The sequence below is a fragment of the Carica papaya genome, chromosome 1, assembly GCF_054855325.1.
Source record: "Carica papaya isolate Zhongbai chromosome 1, ASM5485532v1, whole genome shotgun sequence".
Taxonomy (NCBI): domain Eukaryota; kingdom Viridiplantae; phylum Streptophyta; class Magnoliopsida; order Brassicales; family Caricaceae; genus Carica; species Carica papaya.
The window spans coordinates 559,248-584,079 of record NC_142309.1 but is presented as its reverse complement, the minus strand read 5'-3'; the positions used below and the strand labels follow the sequence as shown (position 1 = coordinate 584,079).

General features: G+C 34.2%; 2 protein-coding genes across 6 annotated transcripts in view; both read right to left on the bottom strand.

Moving 5' to 3' along the window:
- PDR2 (phosphate deficiency response 2) overlaps positions 1-19,743 on the bottom strand; it is a 28,164-nt gene extending 8,421 nt beyond the window's left edge. The window contains exons 1-19 of one of the 4 annotated variants that reach the window (XM_088210594.1): positions 19,503-19,743; positions 19,185-19,262; positions 18,653-18,965; positions 18,379-18,471; positions 16,974-17,176; positions 12,841-12,913; positions 12,554-12,726; positions 12,300-12,471; positions 11,908-12,012; positions 11,707-11,817; positions 11,536-11,622; positions 11,281-11,463; positions 10,854-10,904; positions 10,650-10,775; positions 9,552-9,631; positions 4,536-4,644; positions 2,420-2,548; positions 1,516-1,581; positions 1,299-1,370 (exon numbers count right to left, since the gene is read on the bottom strand). In XM_088210594.1, the coding sequence (XP_088066720.1) occupies positions 1,299-1,370; positions 1,516-1,581; positions 2,420-2,548; positions 4,536-4,644; positions 9,552-9,631; positions 10,650-10,775; positions 10,854-10,904; positions 11,281-11,463; positions 11,536-11,622; positions 11,707-11,817; positions 11,908-12,012; positions 12,300-12,471; positions 12,554-12,726; positions 12,841-12,913; positions 16,974-17,176; positions 18,379-18,471; positions 18,653-18,901 (2,082 nt within the window). In that variant the 5' untranslated portion in view covers positions 18,902-18,965; positions 19,185-19,262; positions 19,503-19,743. The remainder of the gene's footprint in view (positions 1-1,298; positions 1,371-1,515; positions 1,582-2,419; positions 2,549-4,535; positions 4,645-9,551; positions 9,632-10,649; positions 10,776-10,853; positions 10,905-11,280; positions 11,464-11,535; positions 11,623-11,706; positions 11,818-11,907; positions 12,013-12,299; positions 12,472-12,553; positions 12,727-12,840; positions 12,914-16,973; positions 17,177-18,378; positions 18,472-18,652; positions 18,966-19,184; positions 19,263-19,502) is intronic. The other 3 variants (XM_088210595.1, XM_088210593.1, XM_088210596.1) reach the window with 3 other exon arrangements.
- A 2,354-nt stretch (positions 19,744-22,097) lies between these two features.
- Positions 22,098-23,900, bottom strand: LOC110807513 (membrane-associated kinase regulator). Of its 2 annotated transcripts, none has more exons than XM_022032656.2 (2): positions 23,338-23,900; positions 22,098-22,957 (listed from the first exon to the last, which is right to left on the bottom strand). In XM_022032656.2, the coding sequence occupies exon 2, from the start codon at positions 22,945-22,947 to the stop codon at positions 22,186-22,188; it is 762 nt and encodes a 253-aa protein (XP_021888348.1). In that variant the 5' UTR covers positions 22,948-22,957; positions 23,338-23,900; the 3' UTR covers positions 22,098-22,185. The 2 variants fall into 2 exon arrangements, with proteins under 2 accessions (XP_021888348.1, XP_021888347.1); XM_022032655.2 differs by having other exon boundaries at positions 22,098-22,962; positions 23,338-23,896.
- Between the last annotated feature and the right edge of the window lie 932 nt (positions 23,901-24,832).

Below are 24,832 nucleotides of genomic sequence, written 5' to 3'. Positions count from 1 at the left end.
AATGATACTTCTGATTATAATCATGTCAACAGGAGCTCTTTTGGTTTCAGTCTTTGGAAGAGTATTATGACTTCCAAGGAACTTGTATGGAACAACTGTAAATGGGTGGCTGGGAAAGGAGACAAGATAAGGTTCTGACAGGATATTTGGTGTGGTCAGATAAGTCCGCAAAATCAGTTTCCTCACGTTTATGCTATTGCCAAAGACAAAAACATGCTTCTGGAAAAAGCTTACAGGATCAGCAACCCCCTGGTTTGGGATGTATCTGTCACAAGAAATTTAAAAGATTGGGAGGTGATGGAATATGTGAATCTGCACCGGTTGCTGGCTGATGTGAATATGGGCACTTAGCCTGATAAATTATGCTGGAATTTGTGTAAAAAAGGCTCCTTTACAGTTAAATCCTTCTATAAACTCTTAATTCCTAGCGCGGATTCTGCTATTGTTTTCCCTCACAAGATTATCTGGAATTACAATGTTTCTCCCAGAATTTCTGTCTTCACTTGGGAAGCCTCTTTGGGTTGTATCTCCTTCACCATTGATAACCTCATGAAAAGAGGATATGCCCTGGTTACCTGGTGTACTATGTGCAGAAGAAACTATGAGTCTTGTAACCATCTTCTTCTTTGGTGTCCGGTTGTTTATGAGTTATGGTCTATGATCTACAAGCTTCTTGGCATCTCCTGGGTTATTTCCGGATCTGTTAAGGATGAATTGCTGACTTGGGAAGGGCTTAAAACAAGGAATAGATGGCATAAAGTAATCCCATTAACTATTTTATGGATCATTTGGAAAGAAAGAAATTATATGATATTTGAGCGTAAAGACATAAATTTTGATTTTATCAAGAATAGGTGGCTGCATTTTTTTGGTACTATTGTACTTGGCCACAATCTTGACTCTTATGAGGATTTAGGTTCGATGGTAGATATTATCACTGAGCTGTAAATCCTTTTTCTTGTATATGGGTTACGCCCCCTTGGCGTCCATTTTAATTGCATTTTTCTCTTTTATCTCAAAAAAATTTAGTGAGCTTCCACATGAGTGTATACAAATTATAGGTCAACCGTTTTTATCATCTTAAACTATAATAACTCATTAGGTGACCTAATGATTTAATACGAACAAACAGATTCTCACTAATCACTGCAGGTTAAGATTCAAAATTTGTCGCAACATTTTAGTTTTAGATTTAAAAAAATAAAATCTAGCACCCAGGTGATAAGCCAAATATCCATGTGCTCTAGGTAACAACTCAGTCAAGCATACTAAGTCTGACAGTTAGATGATTTACTTACCAAGTCATGCGATGAATTCTTCAACTCAGACAGGACGGCAGCTGAATCTGACCTAATAGGACAGTTAAACACCTGAAATTTGTATTATAAGCATTTAGTTATGGTTGTATTAAGAAAATCACCCTAAAGTTGATATAACCATTATGAAAGAAACATAAGTAGTTCATAGAAACAAGTGAAAGTAATTGCATAAAAATAAAATAATTTGTTCAATCACCGCAAAACCAGCAAAAGTAAGGCCGCTCTCCACAACATCTCTTTCCAAGCTTCTAGCTTCACTAACCTGAATGCCACATAAAAAATAAACAAGAATAACTAAAGCAGACAAGAAATGAATATTCAACAATTTAGTAGACTAATAACATTTACCAGAACTTTTCTTTGTTTATCAGAACTTTTCTTTGTTTATGTGTGTTGAGCATCAATATTATAGTCATATAAGACAAGGCATTCTTCCAATTCCAAAAAAGAAGATTTTTTTCAGTGGACAGTTTCAGAAAGAATATTTAAAAAATTGTGTTAAAGGTCCATCTTAAAGGAGTATTGCACGTCAGCTACATTCAGAACAAATCAGGAAATGTTATGGAATTTAATTAGGAAATTCATACTGATTTCAATTAGAAACCTATGTAATTTCATGTGGAATTGAAACAATGCATTCCAAACTCCACTAAAATTAATGAGACTTGGAATGCATCACTCCAACTAAAAATGATTTTGCAAATTAATTTCTATAAAAATTTTGGATTATTCCAAACATAACCTTAAAACTTCAATAGTGGCTTCACTTGAGTGAGCATATATAACATGCTTAACCAGGATCAGAAGCTTCTTCTGATCAAGGAAGAAAGAGTTAGATAGTACAATAGAGCAGCCAACTTCAAGCCAACAACTGTCCTTAAACTCAAAGTTTAAAGAACATAGCTCAGCAACAATAATTTTTTTAAAAGAAAATTCATGAGAAACAACTCACAAATTACTCAAGACCCAGGTTTCAGTAAAAATGTTACTGAGATTATTTTAAAAAAAAAAGTAACTGAGACACTGATCAGTAAGTGATAATCATCATGTGACTAAAGACTAAAAGAAAGCAAATATAACCATGAGACGAGAATACTAACCATCATATCTGGAAGGGACTTAAAAGCAAGGGCCAAAACACGAGAACCTTGACGTGTGTATTTCTTATATGTCTCTACATATGATGCAGGTATATCTGTGAGCCTGTCCTGGATAGTTTCAGGTGCACCCTGAACAAATAGTGAGTGAAAAATTATTTTACAAAATAAACTGATTACAGTTGGTTAGGCTGGGACTTTCATGCAAAGCCGGTCCTCATGCTCTCTTTTCTCTATAAAGAATACAACAAACAAGAATGCATACATGAGCTGGATAGAGATGAACAATGCACACAATAGATTTAGTAATGGTCACATTTAGGTCAAAATGATAGTTCTAATACCAAGACTTTGCCGAATATGTGATTAAAAATATGGTCACCTGTCATTTCTTTTTAATCCTTTAATAAGGGTTACCTTGAGGGAGTGCTTGGATACTGTCATATCCTTGACTTTGATTTATCAAGACAAACAAATGGTCTTGTCCTTATCACTTCAATACTTTAGGTATAGCAACAAGGCACCTCATATCAGACAAATAATAGCAAAAGACATAACTTAAAATTTATACCAAAGTTAAATTTCCAGTTCTTCATTTGAGTGATGAGTATTTTAAGGACAAGTGGATGCTCACAATTATTTTCTTTTCTTTACTATTTATTTTTTATCTAAAAAAGTGAAAGAAATATTTTTTTGATAAGAAATATATAGTATCATTAACAAGCACCAAGGGTGTACAAACCCATGTACAAAAATATTTACAAACCAATCATGATATCTATCAAATCACCAAAATCCTTTATGGAGCACAAAGGTTGACCAATTACAAAAAATCCTAGGGTCTGAAACCATCTCGCTCTAATCTTATCAATATCCTCTTCCACCACATCAAACGTCCTCCTATTTCCTTCTTTCCATATAATCCAAAAAATTGTCAATTGAATGAGCCCCAATTGCTTTTTTTTATCAGTGATACCCTTCCATGCCCAAGTTTCATCCTTTACACGACCAGCCACCTCTTGCACGGTTATGGTGAATGGGGGTCCATCTTCTTTTTTTAAGGCCTCAAGAAGACTTAAACAAGGTAACATATTACCTCCACTGTTGTTCATTGTGATTAAGAAAAATGTGAAATAAATGAGAACACCCCATCCTTTTGTTTGCTTTCCTCCCAATTCCCTCAATCCACATATAAGCTAAGACTGCTGTGTGGTTTGGTTTTGGACGTTCTTTTTGGTAGATAGTTCAATCATTTTTTAGTTTCCGCTCCTTAGCATGGGTTTACTTTGCATTAATTCACCTATGTGTCTGTCATACTGATGCTTAATATTATTAACCCCTGATCCTATTTGCTTCTCATTCATAAGTCAATTTAAGGACATGAATACTCATTATCTTCTTCCCTGAAAATTGCTCATGTATAGATATGTTACTGCTGAAAAAGAGTAAACCTATGCTTCAAGTGTAATGTTGGCTTCATTTATATATGCTTGAGATGTTGTTTTGGACTGAGGGATACCTTGTATCAATTACTAGTGCTGTGGTCCAATTCTGTTATGTGATGAAGATGATAAAGTGGGTTTAATTGGTTGTGGATTTAAAAGGCAACATGCTCAAAAGGAAGCAGTGAAAGAGACTGCGGAGATTTATTTGTCTTCTCTCCACCTGATAAAGTTTTTAAATGTTTACCTTTATAGTCTAGTATAAATGTTGCATTCAGGCACTTAACATATATTAGTACACAAAATAAATGTATACAAGTTTTTAAATGTTTACCTTTATAGTCTAGTATTTTATTTTTTTTGAAATAAACCTTTATAGTCTAGAATAAATGTTGCATTCACACATTTAACATATACTAGTACACAAAATAAATGTGTGCAAGTTATAATTAGTTAATTAGCCTATACCACCAAATGAATGCCTTGCACTTTCCCTCCGCACTATTTTCACCCAGATTTTGGTTCTGATACCAGTATTGATTTTATATTTTTGATCTCGCTTCCAATAAAATAGTAGCATCTTCTAATCGATGTTATTCTTATTTTCTGGGAGCTGCAATACTATGCAAAATGTTCGAAAGTTGCCTGACAATATGAATGCATAGCAGTAAACATACCTTGACAAAGGCAAAAAATTCCTCCTGAATACGGACAACAACTGCCATTCTTTTCAAATGTGAGGCGAAATGGTGTCTCTGGACAATCTGCACAGCGTGGCCGCCTCCCCTGCAATTGATTTTCCATATAGAAAATGAAGATAATAAGACTCAAACAAAGGGGCCCCCTAAGGGACAAAACAGCATGTGAAGTCATACAGTGATAACAAAGAAAGCTTAAATACTTCTGTGGTTGCGATTTTTAAAAAAAGAAACAATTTTTCGTAATATTTTTGTTTGATTTATGTGTAAAAGAAACACAACAATTAGTAATTCAAATATTGTCAATCATACCCCTTATAATATAATAGCAAGTTAAAATTAAGGGTAAAATAAAAAAGTTACTATTAAAATTTTTAAACCTTTTGAGGGAGTCGATGATGCGGATGGTTTTGACATACTTAAAAATCAATGGTTACAGACTCTTAATTTTTTGTTAATGAGTCATTCTCCTCACTCGATAGAGGAGTTAGAGGTATTGATATTCTGATCGATATGTAAATTTCTTGTATATGGTTTGACACCTCCTTAGTGTCATTATTAATATTATACTTTGCATTTGATATTCAAAAAAAAAAATTAACCTTTCTTTCCATACTTTTCTACTAAAATGTTGAAATCAAAATAATATACATTTAAAGAGAAATGAACGAACGCTCACCATGCCCTCCTTTTGCTTACTCATTTTCATTTTTTGATTCAACAAGTGAGAGGAAGCAAGCATTCAATATTTCCCTTTTTTTTTTCTCTCCCACCTCCTTCAATCCAAACGGATAGAGGACAAGCAAAATGGTTAAGATCATATGCATGAACTAAAGAATTGGGAAAAAAGATGTGTATGTATCAAATAAAAGCTATGTCTTTTAGTATGCTGCTGCTTCCTAACTAGAGTCTTTGTGGATTTCAAAGTTTTTTTTTGTGGCTTTTATTTCAGCTTTTACTTCAACTCTGTTTAAGAATAATCCAAAAATATCTGGAACGAACTTGCAAATCCACATGTAGTTCAACTATGAAATTGTGTAAATTATATTCGGGTGACAAAAAAAATGATATTGTATGAAATGCTAGGTAACTCTGGAAGAACATATTCCAAATTACATCAAAATGATAAAATTTGCAAATCCACACTTTTGTGGAGTTCATTTGTATATTCACACTATATTCAACTGGAAGATGATGAATCTCATACATAAAATTATAGAAATGTCATATATGGAATTGCGTAAGTGGAAGCATTGCAATACTATTAAAAATCCATGTTTTTTTTAAATAACCTACTAAAAATCCATGTTGTCAATACTAGTTAAATTAAGCATGAATTTACAAATGAATTCCACAAAATTTATGGATTTATTCCAACTATAGCTTAGTCTTTATTGGGAATACCTGGCTCTCTTCAGGCGCTAAAAACAAAGATAAGGGGATTATGGACCCAACCACTAGTAAAATGGAAAGTAGGCTGGCGAGTTGGAAAAGACATCTTTCAAGAGGTGGACAAATTGCCTCCTAAAGATTCTACTTTCCCCATCTACTGAATGTCTCTTTTTCCCATGCCCGTCAATACGGTCAAAAAAGCAGATTCAGTGTGATGTTATCCAGGGTGACTAGGGAGAAAAAAAGAAATATTACATGTGGAGATTCATATGTGAAATGAATGGATTAAGCCTAGATTGCCTAAATAGATTAAAAATTATCTCTTCCAAATATAAATTATTGTACTATTTAGGAGATTATTATCATAATTTACTAACTTTGGAATTTTATTCTTCATGATATTTAGTTTTTTTATTCTTATTAGAATTAATAGTTCTCAGTTTAATCCTATTTAGGAAATGTTACTCAAAACCCATTATAAATACCTTGGTAATCTGATCTCACTTCTTGAGACAACTCACTTCAATTATTCAATAGAATATTTTGTGACTTTTTTCCAATTTTCTAGTTCTGTAGTGCAATAACTCACTTCAGTTCCATTGCCATTGATTCAAATGTATTCTACTCTCGTTTAATTCCTAAATTTTGATTATTTGAGATGTATAAGTTAATCATAATTTATACATTTGAGCATAATAAATCAATTTCACTCATATCATCAATTCTATAAGCTATAGATTTTGTATTCTCATCCATCAACAAAGGAACAAAGAATATTACTTAATTGAAGTGGCCATTAAATTGACTTGGAACTGAAAGTTATTTATATTTAACTGTTTATTATATTTATACTGTATTCCCATTCTTATTCCATGAAACCAAAATTTGAACCAAATTCGATCTGAAAGATTCCTAAGTGTCATGTCTAAGAAACATTGAGTGTGATGCCTAGGTTCTTATCCTCACCTAACAAGGATATTAGCCCTAATTTATCCTACATCGGTTGGTATCAAAGTTAAAAGTTCTCATATCAAACACCAAAAGGACTGCACACAAATAGCTCCAAATCCATCCAAAACCCAAAAAAAAAAGTCTGCCCAACCACTATCTGTCTCGATCCTAGCCTTTCCTGTAATCATGTCTCACACCGCCACCCGATCTGCAACATCTTTTCAAGCTGAGCCTACTAGCAGAACCTCAACGCCTTCCATCACCAGAAACCAGTGAGTGGGCCCTGTGTGTGACCCATAATAAGTGGGCATTGGAAAATCTGCTCTATTTCACTTTTTTGAACCGGGTTTGACCAACAAGATCGAGTTTTAGCAGCTCAAAATGGTTCCCAATAATGCTTGCCTAGTCTTCTTATTTTTACAGTCTTCTTCATCAAAGTTGCATGCTATTTTCCTCTCATAGAAAAAGTTTAAATATGTTAAATGTTAATGATAAGGAGTTCACAAATGATAGAATTTACAAGTCTTTTCTAACTGCAGCTATGGATAAAGACAAAGACAGGAGCATTTTCCAATTCTTCAAACCTTTGACCGTTAAGGAAATAAAGGTAAGAAGCTTGTCATTAATGAAGATTGTTGCAAGAACCTTGTTTCAATCTCTATAGCCGAACAACTCAACCTTTCAACACCTCTCCCTCTCTCTTCCTGTCTCCTCCACATGTTGCTTCTTTTTGTCATAGAAAAAACTGACATACGTGAAGAGAAGATCCTCAGAGAAGTTGAAAGCTATTGGAACTTTGAAGAAGATGAAACTTACTTCCTAAAGATATGGCACATGATGAAGGTGTACGGTATTTGTTTCTTTACATATGACAAAAAAGATAAAAAGGAGAAAAAAATTGATATCAAAGAAATGAAAAATCACCCGAAGCATTTGAAGATTAAAATTTGATATTGAATCTATGGCAAGGGGAAAGTCAACATGAGGATGTAAATCCCTAGAAAGAGTCGAATGATTGACAAGTCTGATCGTCCGGTGCCAAAGAGTCTGCTACCGGGGAGTCTGATATCTCCCAATCTTCTGCTATTAGAGAATCTGATACCGCTGAATCTCCAGATGTAGCTTCAATCAATGCCTGCCAAACTTCCACCATTGAATTGATCCCCTTTGCTCTATCAGATGCCGTAGCTAGTACCAGTCCAACCCCCGAATCGAATAATGTACTTTAATTATGCTTTCTCAGAACTGAGAATAAGATACAGAGATTTCTGGTCCTTCCTTAACTGATCCCCAAAAAGACGAAAAGCTTTTCTCGGAGCGAGGGCTTTATTTAATGAAATAGTTAGCCAAGATAATCCATAGGAAGTAAATGGCGTGGGGGTCTTGGTTGAGGGCTTTCCTTGGAACTAGGAGAGACCTTCTGCCTGTCTTTAGATAACATTTCTAGACCACTGATTTCACTGCCAATAGTCAGGGTTGGCACCAACGCAGGGAGTAATAGAATGGATTGAATGCCGGTCTCCAAAGATATATATAGCTTGTCGGCCAATAGTTAGGGTTGGCACCAACACAGTGAGTAATAGAATGAATTGAATGCCGGTCTCCAAAGATATTGATTGAAGCTAACCTTGCACACGACAGAACCTCAGGACGCCAACTGCTTTTCTAAGTGGACAGATAGGTTTTGGAGCAAACTCGTTACAAAACCTACATTGTTGCTACCCGTGCACACCTCTTCCATCTTTAAGCATTAATACAATTTTCTTTTACGATTTTCCCCCATTCTTAACCTTCTACCAGAAAACTTCTCAGGACATTTATTATTATCATTTGAGAGCAAAAAGAGAGAAACCATATTAATGAGGCACCAAGGGAGGGCAACTGAAATAAAAAGAAGCCTTTGCAGCTTTACAATTTGTGAAAAGAAACCAAAATATATAGAGATTCCCTAAAGCCTTATCATTATTAAGAGGCTGACCATTAAGTAAAAAACTCAGTCTAGAACCAATGATTCTCTTCTCAGTACAATTATTATTGCTCTAAACTAACTCCGCATCCAAGAAATGACAGGTGCAACACGGAGAGCTCCAACAAAGTCATCAATCCTAGTATTATCCCAGCCAAAACACACTTCTAACGAGATCGTCATTGTTTTCATTTTTAGTGCTAGTATGATCTGGTCAAAATTATTTCCGAAAAAAAAAAGATTTGGCCAAAATTTCCTATTATAATCTAATTGCCATCCCTTCTAATCCTCATTTTACTCTCCGTTGGCCCTTTGCCGACAACTCGCAACCACCCTGGGCATGTCAATGCTTTTTCTTATCTGCTTTCATCTTTCCAGCAAGACAGCCTTTGAATCTCAACATCTTCAGGTTGGATCAAGGAAACACTAAATTGAGAATTTTACTTGCTGAAAATTTCTACTTCCAAAGTTTCCTTTGTTGTTGCTTCCTCCGATTATTAAGAAAAGATCATCAACTTTTCATTCACCACGCCCAATATGATCCTCAAGTTTTTGAAAATTTTGTTTATCATAATTTTAAACAAAGCTATATTCTAGTAAAAAATAAAGAACAAAATGAAATCATAGCTAGATGGATCAGTTTGCAAAAGTAAAGCATTATAATCCAACTGAAAGTTGAAGTTTACTTTTTGGGCATGGCCTTTTCATCAGATTTATAGCTCCAATCAATTCCATTAAGTGCAGCCTTCTCAAGAGGATCACCAACCTAAATGCAATTACAGATAGCATTGAGATAAGGCTACATGTATTAAGAAAAAATAAGCAATAAACACAATAATAATGTTCTGGACAATTTTTTTATAGAACTCTTCTTTCTAGATATAATTACATTATTATTGAAATGGTTATACAAGTACAAGTTAAAATTACATACGTTTTTTTTAAATAAAAAGTATAATGTATCATTAATTTACCAGCACCAAGGGGGTCCCACCCACGTACAAAAATATTTACAAATAGTTAGTATGTCAATAAAATCTCCAAACCCCTCAGCTGAAAGAATAGGGTGCCCCATCACCAAAAAATTGAGAACCTAGAACCATCTGTCTCTAACTCTAACAAAATCCTCTTCAACCTCCTCAAAAACTCTTTTGTTTCTCTCCTTCGATACAACTATAAAATGGTAAGAGGGATGAGATCCACGTGTTTTCTCCCATTACTAAATTTCTTTCTAGATTCATATCTCATCTCTTACCGAGCCAGCTATTAACAGCAAACCCCCAATTATCCATAGGCTAGTGTCCACAATTTGTGCCCGAATGGACACCAAAGCATAATAAGGTCACAAGATTCTGCATCCCTTTCAAATGGAAACAGCCATTAACCAAAATTTTCCCCTCCTCATCAATTTGTTGATTGTTAAAATACACTCGCACCTGCCTCCCACGAAAAAAAAAGCACCTTTGGAAGGAACATATACCTTCCAAATTTCCATATTTGCTGACAGTTAAAATTATAGACTTAGCTCAGTTCATTTTGTGTTGAACAAGAAGGAGACCTTTCTCTATGGGGGTACCCCGTGCACTTTTGCACTTTTTACAACTAATAAAAAAATGAATGCTCTCTCATGTTAAAATGACTATAAAGAAAATTATAAATAAATAAAACTTGTTAATTCAAATATGCAACAGAAACACCATGTACCTAGAGCATCCAGCAGTACCTATCAGAAAAAAGGATAAAAGACAAAGGCATCATTTCAACTCCAAAAAAAGAAAGCTTACCAGCTTGTTGTCCACAAATACTAAAGCATGACAAGAAGCTAGAATTTCCATCGTGCGCAAAGGAACACTAGTCATATCGGATTCCAGTTCTGTGCTACCATTCAGTCCCCCAACTCCACGGAACTCCTGAAGACAAGAAAACAAAAAAATATTCATTGATTGATCACCAAAATTGCTAAACTGATCGTATTGATATAAGCATACCATGTCATCTGATGTTAGCGTTCCTGTTTTATCAAAACAACATATGTCAACCTGTAGGGAAAACAAGAGATAATGTTTGACATGAGATTAATGCATAATAAATTTATTCCACTAGGAAGTAACAGAAAAATAAAAGACGAAAATATAACTAAGGAAGACAAATAACTACAATATATCATTGGTGCAACAGCAATATCCACTGTTAAATTTTTTAGGGCATTCTAAGAAAGTTAAAAAAAAAAGGAGAAAATGCATTGTTGCACCAAAAAGAAAGCAAAAGAAAATTTGAAATTATTGACTAGCTGGGCATGACAACTCGCAAAACCCCCCATCCTTCATTGTAGTTTCTCAAATAAATGCTTATCCCTAAAGTCTCAAGCTCATCAGATTATTACCAAAAAAGGAGCTTGAAGATGGGCCAACTTACCTTCCCTGCAAAAGGAATTCGAAAAGGTTCTGTGCAAAATATCCCCCGGCGTGCCAATGCAATCAGAGATGTATTGACAGCTATTGATAATTCCATTGGTAGTTCAGGAGGGATCACAGAAGTAATAATGAGTGAACAACTTAGAAGAAGTTTATATTTGCTCCGTGTAGGATCTTCCAGTCCCTGTATCAAGGAATGTTGTCAAGTAGGAGTGGTAAATATTCCATATTTCACATAAAGGAAGTGCTGATTTACCTTTACAAGCACGTAACCAGCAGCAATCACCGCAAATACAACTAAAAATAAAATGAACAGGCCACTTTCCCAGCTGTTAGCAGTAACCTAAAACCCACATCCAGGATCCAGACAGAAATTAGATTGCTTATTGATGAACAAAATTACACTCAAGAATTATCGACCGCATACCCTCTCTGTGGAAAATAAGATTGTCCTCATCAATTTACCCTGACTTGTTTCAAACCCAGTTTGCAAAACAACAGCCACACAGCCACCATCAGGGGCTTTCAAAGAGAAGGTCTGAGTCACAAAAACATCAGAATCATGAATTAGAAAGATGTGATCTCATCTAAACAAGAAGATAGGACATGAAAATGATTTCAACCCAACCTTGTCAGGACTGTGCTGCAGAATTTTAGTACCACCAAATAATATATGTCCTTTGTCTTGCTTCACAGATAACTTCTCCTCAGCCCCTCTACCCACGACTGAAACCTGAAAGAAAACTAATCACATAACACAAACTATGCGGAAGACATTGGACGGTGAAGCAACCAACATCCACACATAATAGCAGTTAAGCAGACATAGATGTACCAAGTTAACATACTTCGATAGTCCATGGCAGAAGGAAATCATTCATTATAAAAACTAAACAAGGCACTTTCTTCTTTTTGTAAAAGAATTTCACTGAATGCACACACCATTTGAGTGCTTGTGCATGAACAAGTATAAGTTTTACAACAGAAACATAATGAAGATATCAAAAAAATGAGAAACACCTTCCACTGGGGAGTAGACTCGCCCGTAAGAATGGCTTCATTCACAATAGCACTTCCAGCAAGTAAAAGCATGTCTGCGGGCACAGTCTTGTCTTCTCCGTTCTGACTGGTAGAGCGTCCAATGGAGACAATATCGCCAGGTAATAAATCAGTCCCTGAAAGTTTAACCCACCTAAAACTTATGAAGTTAGATACGCAACTCTTGAGACTCTAAACAGCTTATAAAGAAGTTTAATGACACTCGGATAGCATACTTCCCACACCGATGCACCATTAGAATCTGATTGTTCACTCTTACACGCCTTAGTTCAGTCAAAGTCTTTAACCGGCTTTTTGCCATTGTTGACTCAAACATAAACAGCATGAATAGGGTGAACAAACTATAGTACCAATATTCGTCCAGGCACCAAAGACCCACGCAAAATACCTATAGAAAAGAAGAAACAGATTATGTAGTGAAGTTGGATTATAGGAAATTAAACAACAAAAGGGAAACACAAGAAGATATAGAAGGGAAGAGAAAGCTAGAATAAAGACAAACCTGAAATACAAAAAAAGGCTCCATGCAGTGCTCTTTCATTAATTTCTGGAAGGTAGGTTGTGGATAATCAAAGCTGCATGATTTTAAAGCATCCATATCAAAACATATCATGGATAACAACATAATTAGAGGAGGAAATTTGATATTATAAGTTTTAACCAGACCAATGAAAAAGAAGATGTACATAAAGGAAGAAAGAAAGAACCAGGATTCAGTTTCATTTCCTTACTTCTAGCTAAAATGAATTTAGTCTATTCTAACAGCCACAATCAAAATTATTTGAGTCCAGGTTTTATAACAAAATAGTGCAGATTAATACATTAACTTGACAAATGACAACTCAATTCCATAAGTTCAAATCACTTAATTCTAATTCTTTTATTTATGGAAATATTTATACTATGGGAAGAAAAGGAGGAAATAGAATACAAAAATGAAGGACTATGGGCCCTCCAAAAGAAAGAAAGTATAAAAAAAATTCTATTCTATTGTAATTAGTGCATGCGTGTTATTTTTTTTTTTAATACAACAGAATATATGTTACTCTTGCATTAAGCAAAAATCGAATATCCAACCTCTACTTTTCTGGAGGTAAAGAAGTACCACATGACCCAAAAGTTAGGTGTACCAAAAAAAAAGAGAAATAACATGAACAAAAATATTAAAAAAAAAAATCAAACAACCTCTATGTGCAATAGAAAAAAGAAATCTCCTTATAACACCCATGCACCTTAGCCCAAAGAGAAGCCAAAAAAATCAACTTATGCTAAAGAAAAGATGTATGAAAAAAGTGGTCCTCAAAATTTAAAAAGCCCGGCAACTACTGCACAGCAAATAACACCCCTATGCAAAGCAAATTATCCTTCTTATTCTCACCAACACCATGGCGAAAACAAGAAATAAAACCATTCAAGATTTGGAGGAGAAACCCAAGAGCCATGAGAACATCAAACAGCTTAGCCCAAACCCTCCAGGCCACATTACCATGTAAAAAAAAAAGATGACTATGGGACTCCTCACAGAGAAAACACCACACACAATTGGGGATAAATTATGTTTGGACCTACAAACTTGAACCAAATCTTTAGTATTAAAGCTTGTTAAGTACAACAATCCAAACAAAAACCTTAATTTTTGAGAAGAGCAATAACCTTCAAAAAACTTTTGTTAAAGGTATATTCTAGGTAAAAAGATTGTGGGTCAAATTACTTCTTCCAAATTCCAGTATTTCTTCCCAAGAAAAATAGTAAATAGAAGCAACTACACGCAATTACTTCACAAATCACAGAAGCACTATTGTAAACTGCACTCTTGAAAGTACAGAAGCACACATGTAACTAGAGTTAGGCTTAAAAATTGTGTATCAGTACTTGTTTCTTCTCTATGATCTCAATTATGCCATGAACATGCCGAAGAACCAGATTTGTTTAAAAGTCAAGGATGTAGATCTTCATATAATAGTCTCATGCATGGCTTTAAAAGGCAAAACAATAAGACCATGCATTTTCACCTTTTATGATTTTTACCATTTATCAAGCAAGCATAAGATTTAAGGTATCCCATGGTAAGCTCTTAAAGTTTTTTTTAACAAAAAGAGGAAAAGGAAAAGTGGAAATAAAAAAGTAGACATATAAAGGTGGCAAAGGACATAAATAAAATATCACCAAATATACTTAGGGTACAGAGATTTTCTGTTCATAACTTGGATCTGATAACTTGAGTTATCTCCTAGAAGATCACCTGACCTCCCACAAAAACTTAGTAATACAACATGATTCTTTATGACGAACTAGATATTATTAGAGAGAAAAGAGAGAAAGGTATATTAGCAAAGAATAAGATTTTCTCCTGGAAAAACATTAGTGAAGGAAGAAGAAGCGAAAAGAAACAAAGAAATATGAAAAAAGTAATAAAAAGCAGCCAAATCCCTTTGCAAAATGGCAAAAGAGATGTACCCAAAATGCCCATGAGTCTTGGTCCAACGAGAAGCTAAAAAGGGCATACTATCACAGAGATATGGAGTTAAAAATGTCCTGTAAATATTCTAGACTTTATCTCCAACCACAACACCCATAACCCTGAATTGACATTATTAAAAGGAAAAGGGAAAAGAAACCAAAAACACGAAAAACAGTATTACCAGCAGCCAAGCCTCCTTGCAAAATAGCCAAAGAGATGTACATAAAATGCTCATGAGTCTTAGTCAGCGAGAAGCTAAAAAGGGCATACTATCATAGGGAATTGGAGGAGCTAAACAATGTCCTGCAAGTAGCCTCGCATTTCTCTCCAACCACAACACCCATAACCCTACTAAAAGAGCTCCTTTGGGTAGCAACTTTTCCTCCTTTCCCTTCCTAACTCCCCAAAGGGAAGAAGAGGTAAAGCATTCAATGGTGGAGGGAGAGACAAACAAAGGTTTCAAAGAACTAGGTCCAAAGCCTCCAGGCAACACCACAGTGCAACAGAAGATGACAGCGGGACTCAGCCTTCTGAAACACATAACACACTTATGGGGAAAGATTACAGTTGGGTCTGGATGCTTGAAGCAGATCATTTGCATTCACCTGCTAAGTACAGCACTCCCTCATTCTGTTGACTATCATTTGGGTTACTTTGAAAGAAAGAAACAAGAAATCTTTTATGGAATTAGAGATTACTGTTTCCAGACTCTGAGTTTTTCGTTTAATGGCCAGCCTCTCAACAATGATGATGATTTAGGAAACTTCTGTTGACTATCATTTGGGTTACTTTGAAAGAAAGAAACAAGAAATCTTTTATGGAATTAGAGATTACTGTTTCCAGACTCAGTTTTTCGTTTAATGGCCAGCCTCTCAACAATGATGATGATTTAGGAAACTTCAGAGACATTTGGTTCCTCTTGTACTAGGGTCGCAACCCCTTCGTTCCTCTTTAACATTACTTCTATCTTTTTCCTCTCAAAAGAAAAATTCTACAAGCACTATCCCACAGCTCCTCCAACCACTTTTTTCGAAAGAAAAAGGAAAGGACAAAAACCAACAAGGCACTAAGGGGGTGCCCATGGATTACAAAAGCTTTATAAATGAGTCAAAATATCTACTACGTCTAAGTCCTCATCAGGGAATAAAGAAAGAATGCCTTTAGACCATAGAAAACACACACAAAAAAGGAAAATGAATTGAGTGCTAACTCTACTATATGGAAAAACTAAGCCCTCAAAGGCCCTTCCATTTTTTTCCATCCAAAGGACCCATATAGCAGGCAGGTCCCGATGTCCCCGCCAACACCAAAAGTCATTAGCTAGAGAATCTGTCATCACCCAACTCAGAACTCAAGAATGATGCTTGAGTCATAGAGAACGGGCACAACAGAAGAAAAATGATCTCGTGTCCAAGCAAACTTTTTACTCAATAACATCCATTGAGAAGAATTTTTCCTCGTCTGAAGATGTCAATATGAGAATTCTCCTTACACCACCCCCAACCATTGCGTTTGCTTCCTTTTAGGCCAAGAATATTTTTCGTCCCGCACATAATTTAGTGACAGCAAAATATCTTCCCATTCAAGTTTCCTTTCTCTCTCCATGAGGAAATGCTTCTTTGGTTCCCTACAATATGCCAAACTCTCTCTAAATGGTGAAAAAACATGAAATGCTATTTTACCAATCTTAATCCTAGACACGTTGTCTCCATTTTTTTTTTAATCCCCATACAATAAGATTGCCCCCTCAAACTATGAGAAGGGTTTTGGCTTCAACAGAGAAGCTCTTAGAACCCACGTACTACCTAGAATAAAGATAGATTCAAATGATGACTAACTCTAATGAGAAGTAACACAAACCCATGAAGAACTATAACTAAACATCCTCTTAGAAATGAATAAAATCCAGGAAACTTCAATACTATCATTACTAAAAATTATGCCAATCACCTTATATTTTTCTTCTTCAAATTAAGAAACATGCATGAAAAACTTGAAACAATTATAGATATTTGACGGGCACACAAAACTTATCCCTCTCTCCCTCCCCCCCCCCCCCCCTCCCCAAACAAAAAAAAAAGGAAAAGAAGACAGATATAAATTGAGAAAAAAATAAATTAGAAAAACAGAGAAAAAAAAATCTAAAAACATGGAAATCCATTCTAGCAACTCACACATTCCGTCCCCATTTTTCAGTGGCAGTGACAATTTTAGCTTCAGTTCCATGGCCAGTGCTCCTGAGATAATAGCCAAATGTTTCCTTGGTGGGGTATGGAAGCTTGTGAAAGGTCCCATCCTCCTTCGAGTATATGAAACATTGCTTCCTGAAATCGAAGTAAATCTCCTGGATATCTACTACAGAAGAAGAACCTGCCACCTACGAATATGAAGGATGATGTTATTGAGAAACTCAATGCAGAGGAAGATGTCATAAATTACAGCATTGAACAAAAATGATTGCCAATCAAAAGTGAAAACCACCTTCTCTGCACATAAAGGCGGGAAGAAGAGTGTTGAGGGAAGCCAAATATTCAGAAAAGAAAAAAATCATGGTAACATAAACAATGTTCACAAAAAAGACGGCCGGATGGCAAACAAACCAGTGGGCCAATCAATCCGACCTGCTCTGCAGCTGCCCCATTCCAGTTCTCGACAAAAATTTCAGATCCCAGTCAGGTAGGGTTTAACATACAAATGTCAGATCAGTGTCTGGTTTGGAAGCCCAAAAACTGTTCAACCCATCCCATCTCTATTAATGTCTATTTAGCATATATTTTATTAGAAAATATAAATTAAGTTCGAATAAAAAGGGGGTGTAAGTTGTACTCAGTGGTTGTGAAATAAAAAATGAGAAAGGTTCAGAGGGTGATCAAATGAGAAAATGAAATGAGAGGGACAGGTCCAGTCAAGGCAATTAGGATTTTTGAGAAAACCTGAACAGTCCAAAAGGGCTTGAAATTATTAAACCTGGCCTTGAGTTTGAGGTAGATTTGGACTTTAATACTCAAACTATGAGTCGGGTTTCGTATTTGCCGAATCCTGCCTCAAACCAACCCATTGCCATCTTTATTGTCTACATAACACTAGAGTAGTATTCAAACAATTTTGTGGTTTCCTGGTATTCTATTATGTCTAGAATATGATAAAGAAAATAACTAAACGCGATCTTAACTAAATAAGAAATAGTAAAACTATACAAAGTATGAACCTATAATTTTTGCTTCCTTTGTCTATACTTTTTCCTTTTTCCATAAGGATATCTTATCTTCTCATCATCACTGTAATGACCTTCTCCTTATTCAATGATATTTCTTCTTTTATCAAGATAATAATGATAATAACTTTTTTTGAGATAAAAATAATAACAATAAGCCTAAACTTAATAGTTATCAAATAAACTAAATACTTTAATTATAGACAAAAAGCAACTACATACATATCTCTTAATGTTGAAAGTTTCGTGTAACTATGCTTACTCCCTACTACTCCATGTCAAAAGACAAATGTTGTTTAAATTGTTTAATAGTTTTTCAACTTTTACACCATTGTCAGCTCTTTAAGAGTTAATAATGGACATACTTGGTTACGAAAATGAAGTGGCACAACTTCCTTGGAACCAGAAAATTTGGCAGGAGTAATCTTGCATGCATCTGCATGGTGAATATCATGAACCTGCATAGCAACACAATCAACCATCACAAAGCATCATAACCATTCCTTAAATATTAGCTAAGTATACTCCGTCCAGTAAATTCAAAAAACCCTACTCACAGATAGCCATAGGTCCGTATTTGTCAAGCACTTGAATCCACAAAAGCTTAGATCTAATAGAGGATTTCAGAGTACTGCATACCTTACTAAACTGAACAAAGCATTTGAAGTCAACTGACCATACTGTGAATAGCCAGAACAGAATGTGCAAAGCCACAAGCCCACCAAAAACAATGGCAGCATCAGTAATGTCTATGCTTGGAACAATTATGATGAGCCACACAAAATAGAGAATGGCAAAAGGCCAAACATCCAGTCGCCACGGCCAGCGCTTCTTCATCAACAAATCAACACTATCCACCACCTTCCCTCCAACATGGAACCTCGACATTTTCCACTCAATCCCAACTCTCTATACACTTGAATTACCAGATCTTGCACCTGAAAATTCAAACCTGCATTAGATAGGAAATTTTCCATTATTTAGCTGCTAATAGATAAAAGGAGACCAAAAAATGGAGAATGTGTTAAATGCTTAAGGGCAATGAAGCAGAGTCCAACCGAACGTATACTTCAAACAAGCAAACTGATTGGTAGAACTAAATTCGCTATGAAAATAACAAAAGTTTGCAAAGTATTGATATAGAAATCATCATATGGCAAAGCAAGCTTACGTGAATTATATAGATCAACTAAAACTCTCTCAGATTTGAGCAAGACCGAAATGGATAGAGTTGAATCGTGCTAAGGAACTACAAAAGAATTAACAACAGGAAAAATGAACATAAATTAACACATTAAAATCAAGTTACGATTACATCCAGTAATATGATCAAACAGACACTGGTGAATAAAATAGCAAACTAGTCTCAAATAATAAGAATAATAAAATCCAAAGCAACAGCAGGTTAACAGAGTACTGAATACACATCAAACTAGCAATACGCATCAAGTAAGCAATGCTCGAAGAAGATAAAGAAAAAGTGATAAACCTAAAAGTATTCCTTGTTTGACCGGATTTATCAAGAGCACGGCTGCGACTGTGAATCGGATACCAGTAGGGTTTTAGGTGCAGAGAAATTGAATTGTTGAGGTGTGTAGTGTTGATTAGAGGGCAAAATCGGATGAAACAAGAAGAAACTGATGTTAGCAAATGGAGATGAGTGTGGGATTTAGGTGTTAGGGTGTGATCCGGGAAACTGAGGGAAGAAGAAACGGGTCCATTATAAAAAAATAAATAGATATTTCTATTAAAGGAATATAATATATATATATATATATTTAAAAATTTTAAAGATATAAATTTAGCATATAATTAAATTTGTTAAATAAAAAAATTAAAAGAAAAACCAAAAATTGATTATTAATTTTTTTTTTTACATTTTAATATAATTTTGCACTTATATCTCCACGAAGATCTAATAATCCATCAGAATTGCATAATTAAATTATTTAAAATTAAAATTATTATAGTTTTAATTCGTAATTTTGGAAATATGCAATTAACAATTATGTAAAACATAGTTTATATTGTAATTATAATTTAAAATGCAAAACTAATATGTTATATATAATATATAAATACAATGCATTAATATTTAAGAGGGTTTTTAATTTAATCGTTGATAATTGAATAATCCGTTTTTAATTTGTTCGATTTTGATCATTTATTTTAATTATTCAAAAAAAATCAAATTTTTTTAAAAAATCGTAACGTCATTAATACTTAAATTAGCATTACAATAATATCAAAAGCTAATCCCCCCTAACTTAAAAGATAGGTCTAGACTAGGCTTCCGACACAACGTTATAGACCATCGTGTTTACATTTCGGCTAGTCTATGTAATTAAAATATACGGCCTACGTGATAACAAAAATTTACAATCCTCGATAATAAAACTGAATTCAGAGCAGTCTTCTCAATTCTTTATCAAAACGTTATTGACATTCTGCGCACTATTTCAACAATGTCTAGCCGTAAATTTGATGTATGACAGCGTATTTCGGCATCCTAAAGATTTAGCGACATAGGAAGATCGACAATTAAAAAATCTGTTTGAGAAAACTTTAATTCTCTTACTAATTCGAAAATAATGGAATTAATTTTTAATATAATATATATATATATATATAACTAATTAATTAAAATGGGCTGGGCCTCCAGCACTGCTCAGTCCACTATAGTAATCAAAGGAAAGTATCTTGAACACAATATGAAATTTAACTTTTAGGCATAACTTAATTATGAATACTTTAGGAAGAAGTTCTTCAAAGATTGCTTCCTCTAGACAGTTTTTCAAAGAGATTATTGCATGCTAATTATAGAAAGGCTGCTTCTTCTCGTAAAGTCACCGCCCAAAATAAAGTTTGTCGTCTTATAAATATATTTTCGATTACGAATCCACTTTACCACTCGGATAAAAATCGAAGTAAAAAAACGAAAAGAATTTAGAAAGAAGTTTTTTACAAGGTTGCTTCCTCTTCAAAGTTTTTCAAATGGATCCATGTATGTCGATTATTGAAAGCTTTTTTGTAGTTTACTTATAGTTTCTTGAAAAGAGAACTTAAAAAATGATTACTTTTATGTCTTCATTTCAACTAGAAACAAGGACAAGAAGAAACAAACTAGTGAAGTTGTTTTTTTTTTTTCAAGAAGCCATCATCGATGGCATCATTGCTCTTATACAACTCGTATACAAACATACCTTTTTGCCACGAGCATCGAGTGAAAAATAGAGAAAAGTGTCACTTTATATCCAACTTGTCCGCACCATCTTTGAGCATTAAGCACAAATGCATAATTCCAAAAGCTACGTACATGGAAAGAAAGTCGAACTCATATCCGAATCGATATTGCTGATAAGTGATAATCGATTTACGAGTCACTTTATTATTAAACAAGTATCAGCTCGTGAGTTAAATTCATATTTTATTTTTTTCACTTATTTTTACAGTAAATTTACTATTAGTTTTACCAGAATATGATAATCTTTTATTTGAGATAATAGTAGTTAAACTCATGAAATTAAAAGAATACGTACTAAATTCTACCCGAGCTAATAAAAATTGAAATGTATCTGTGTAATACAATAATATATATATATATATATACGCTCTTTTTTGTACTCAAACTAAGTATAAACATAGAAATAAATTTTATATTATTGCTAAATTTATCTCAAATATGCCATTATGAAGAATTTTTTATATATAAATTCTTCGATTACAATATAAATTACTTGAATATGATTAGATTTTAGAATAACTTAGTACTGATACACAAAATTAAAATAATCTAAATGTATATATTTTCAATAAAAAACAAAAAAAATGAAATAGAATTTGACTAAGACAAGCATGACATGAATGTTTTACCTATCAAATTTGTCCCAAAGCATGTGCCATATTGAACTATATCACAATCCTTTTAGGCCTCTTGGTCCCTCCCCAATCCTCCACAATCGACACCCTTTTGACAAAAAACTCTTCGCCCATTTACTCGTTCCCTATCTCTATTATCATTTCACTAATCACATTTCAATCGATAAACAAGAATCGAAACCCGTAAACAAACAAACGAAGAAAAGAAAAGAAAAGAAATCTTCATTCATGAACAACTATAGACTATTTTTCAAGTGTTGTTATTTCTTCTTTACCACAAAATTGGATGTCAATCATCTTTTCTTGTTCTTATCTTTGGTACTTGTGGAGAAGATCGAACCTAATCCAAATAGATTCCCTGACGGAACATTCAGAATAGGATTAACTCGGACACCATTTCCATAATTCTTCTTTAATGGAGGTTTTTGATGATTTGTTGATGATGAATGTAAGGACTTCGTCGGCACTTGTTTGTGCAAATTCTGTTTTTGGTTATGGTTGTTGTCTTTCGTCAATGACGTGCGTTTGATGCTTGGTGTTGATCCGGTTGAATTGCTTCGCGATAGGAGAGGCAAAGGACATAGACTCCGACCATATCCATTACTGCAATTCAAGCTGCTACTGCGCTTGAACCGCCAAAATGATTTAGAACTCTGTTTCTCGTCAATGTTATCCCCTGTTTCGTCTCTCATTATCTTGCTCTGTTTTGGTCTGTCAATTTTCTGATCTTCATTGGTATCAGCATCATCTAACCTTGGCGGCAATGGCAATGGTAATGGCGGCAGAGAATGTTCCGACTGTTTGGTGGGTTGAATCTTCTTCTTGATTTGGGTAGGAAGGATTTTTCCATCGAAGAAAAGCTCGTCGGCAGAACAAGATTCTTGATCAGAGCTCTCACCAACACCGAAATCGAAATCGATGCTAGAGTTTTGGCGAGATGATTTTGATCTAACAGGACGCTTCTCGACAGGGACGATATCAGATTGACATAAATCATGAGAAAACGAGATTCTTGGACTCATATTGGAATTCTCTGAACAAAACTCTATCGCCATTTCTTCAAACCTTCACTAAAAACAATCAAGAAGGAAATAATACTCAGAAGCTCAAAACTCTTTCACAGAGAAAAAGAGGATTACATGAATCTTAAACATGGCGGAATGGGTTTTAAATATATCAAATGACTAGCTTCGTGATTCAAATTTGCAATACCCAACACCATCAAGTTTTTCAAAGCATCTTCACCAACTAACAAGATCGTTATCTATCAACTCTCTATCAACTCTGTTTGAATCTAGTACCAACCCATTTCCGATCACATAAATACAAAAAATGGAAATTATCTAATAAAACATAATAAATCAAAACATATTTCAGTCTCAAACAAAAACCATCAAGATAATCCGAATCACGCCTTTTAACGTTAATATTCAAGTTCTTTTTACCTGTTGAAGAATCAGTGAAAAATACTGAAGACGAAGACCCTTGCTCCTCGTTTTACAACTGCTCGTTCTAGGAAAATAGATACGGGCACTCGAACATGCGGCCTTCGCTTATGAACCTCAATGGGTGAGTAGAAAAAGGTTGAAGGAAGTCCAGACACAGAGACCCGATGAAGAATCAAGGAAGAGGGAACGGAGAAATTGGTGGGTCGGACGCCATGAGCGACTGAGATAGAGAAGAAACTGGGAAAGGAGAAGTTGGTGTTGAGAAGCTTCAATGATTATTCAAAATAGAAGATGGTGTTGGGGAAAATGTAAGGGTTTATCTTCTTTGTGGGTGTGAAAATCAGAAGGGGAGAGGTTGAGGAGGGTAGTTAAAGAACAGAGGAAGAAGAAACCAACCATGGAGGAGAAAGAGAGAAGTGAGAGGTGGGAATTGACTAAAATGAATGAGGAGGAGAGAAGAAGACGGAGGGATTGAAGGGATGAAGAAGATAAAGAGAAGCGGAGAGAGATTTGAGCACCAAATGCCGGTCTCAGAATCAGTTAAAAGAGGAAGAAGAAGAAGAAGAAGAAGAATCAAGTGGGGGAGAGTAAAAATGGTAAAAAAAAAATAAAAAATAAAAAATTGTTCCTGTTAACGTGGAATCTATTTTCTGCACCTAATTTTCACTTGCTGCTTTTTTTTTAAAAAATAAAATAAAATCAAATTACAATTTCACCACCTAATAATTACATTAAATTTCAATAAATAATATCACAACCTTATAAGAAAATAGTACAATCCAACCCGGACCCATATCTATACGTACTCTAGTTTGATTTTTCTCGAGAATATTAACTTAATATATCACGACATCTTTATAACGAGTTCACACTTTTAATACTATTTATTTTCTTATTATTCAATCAACAAAAAATTATTAAAAATTAGCATGTGAATTTAAGAGATCTATCGTAGTACGCAAAGATTCTTTTCTACTATTATTGAATACAAAATTTATTTACGGTTATTTTCGTATTTAATTTAATTGAATCTTATAGTTTAATTTTTTTTTGTAAGTATAGAAGCGTATAAACAAAATTGGAGAATACATAGCACAAGAACAAAAACAAGTTTGTATAAATGCAATAAAATTTTGGAAATGAAATAGCTAATTTAGCTTACAAAGTATAAGCATTTGAAAACAATACAACCACCTACAAATAATTTAATTATCTATCCAATTTATATATATATATATATATATTTGTTACAAAAAAAAAAAAAAAACTTAGCATTATATACATAGCCTTGCATATATGGGATTTATTTTATATATATATATACTTAATTACATCAAGAAAAATAATTTCCAAAAGGGTTGATATGTAAAAATTTTGCTTTTGAGGCAAATTAATTCCTAATTTTCATGAGTTTAGATAATTAATTACTAATTATTAAATTTGTTAGGTATTAAATAATACTTAAATTAAAATTAAACTAAATTTCGGTATA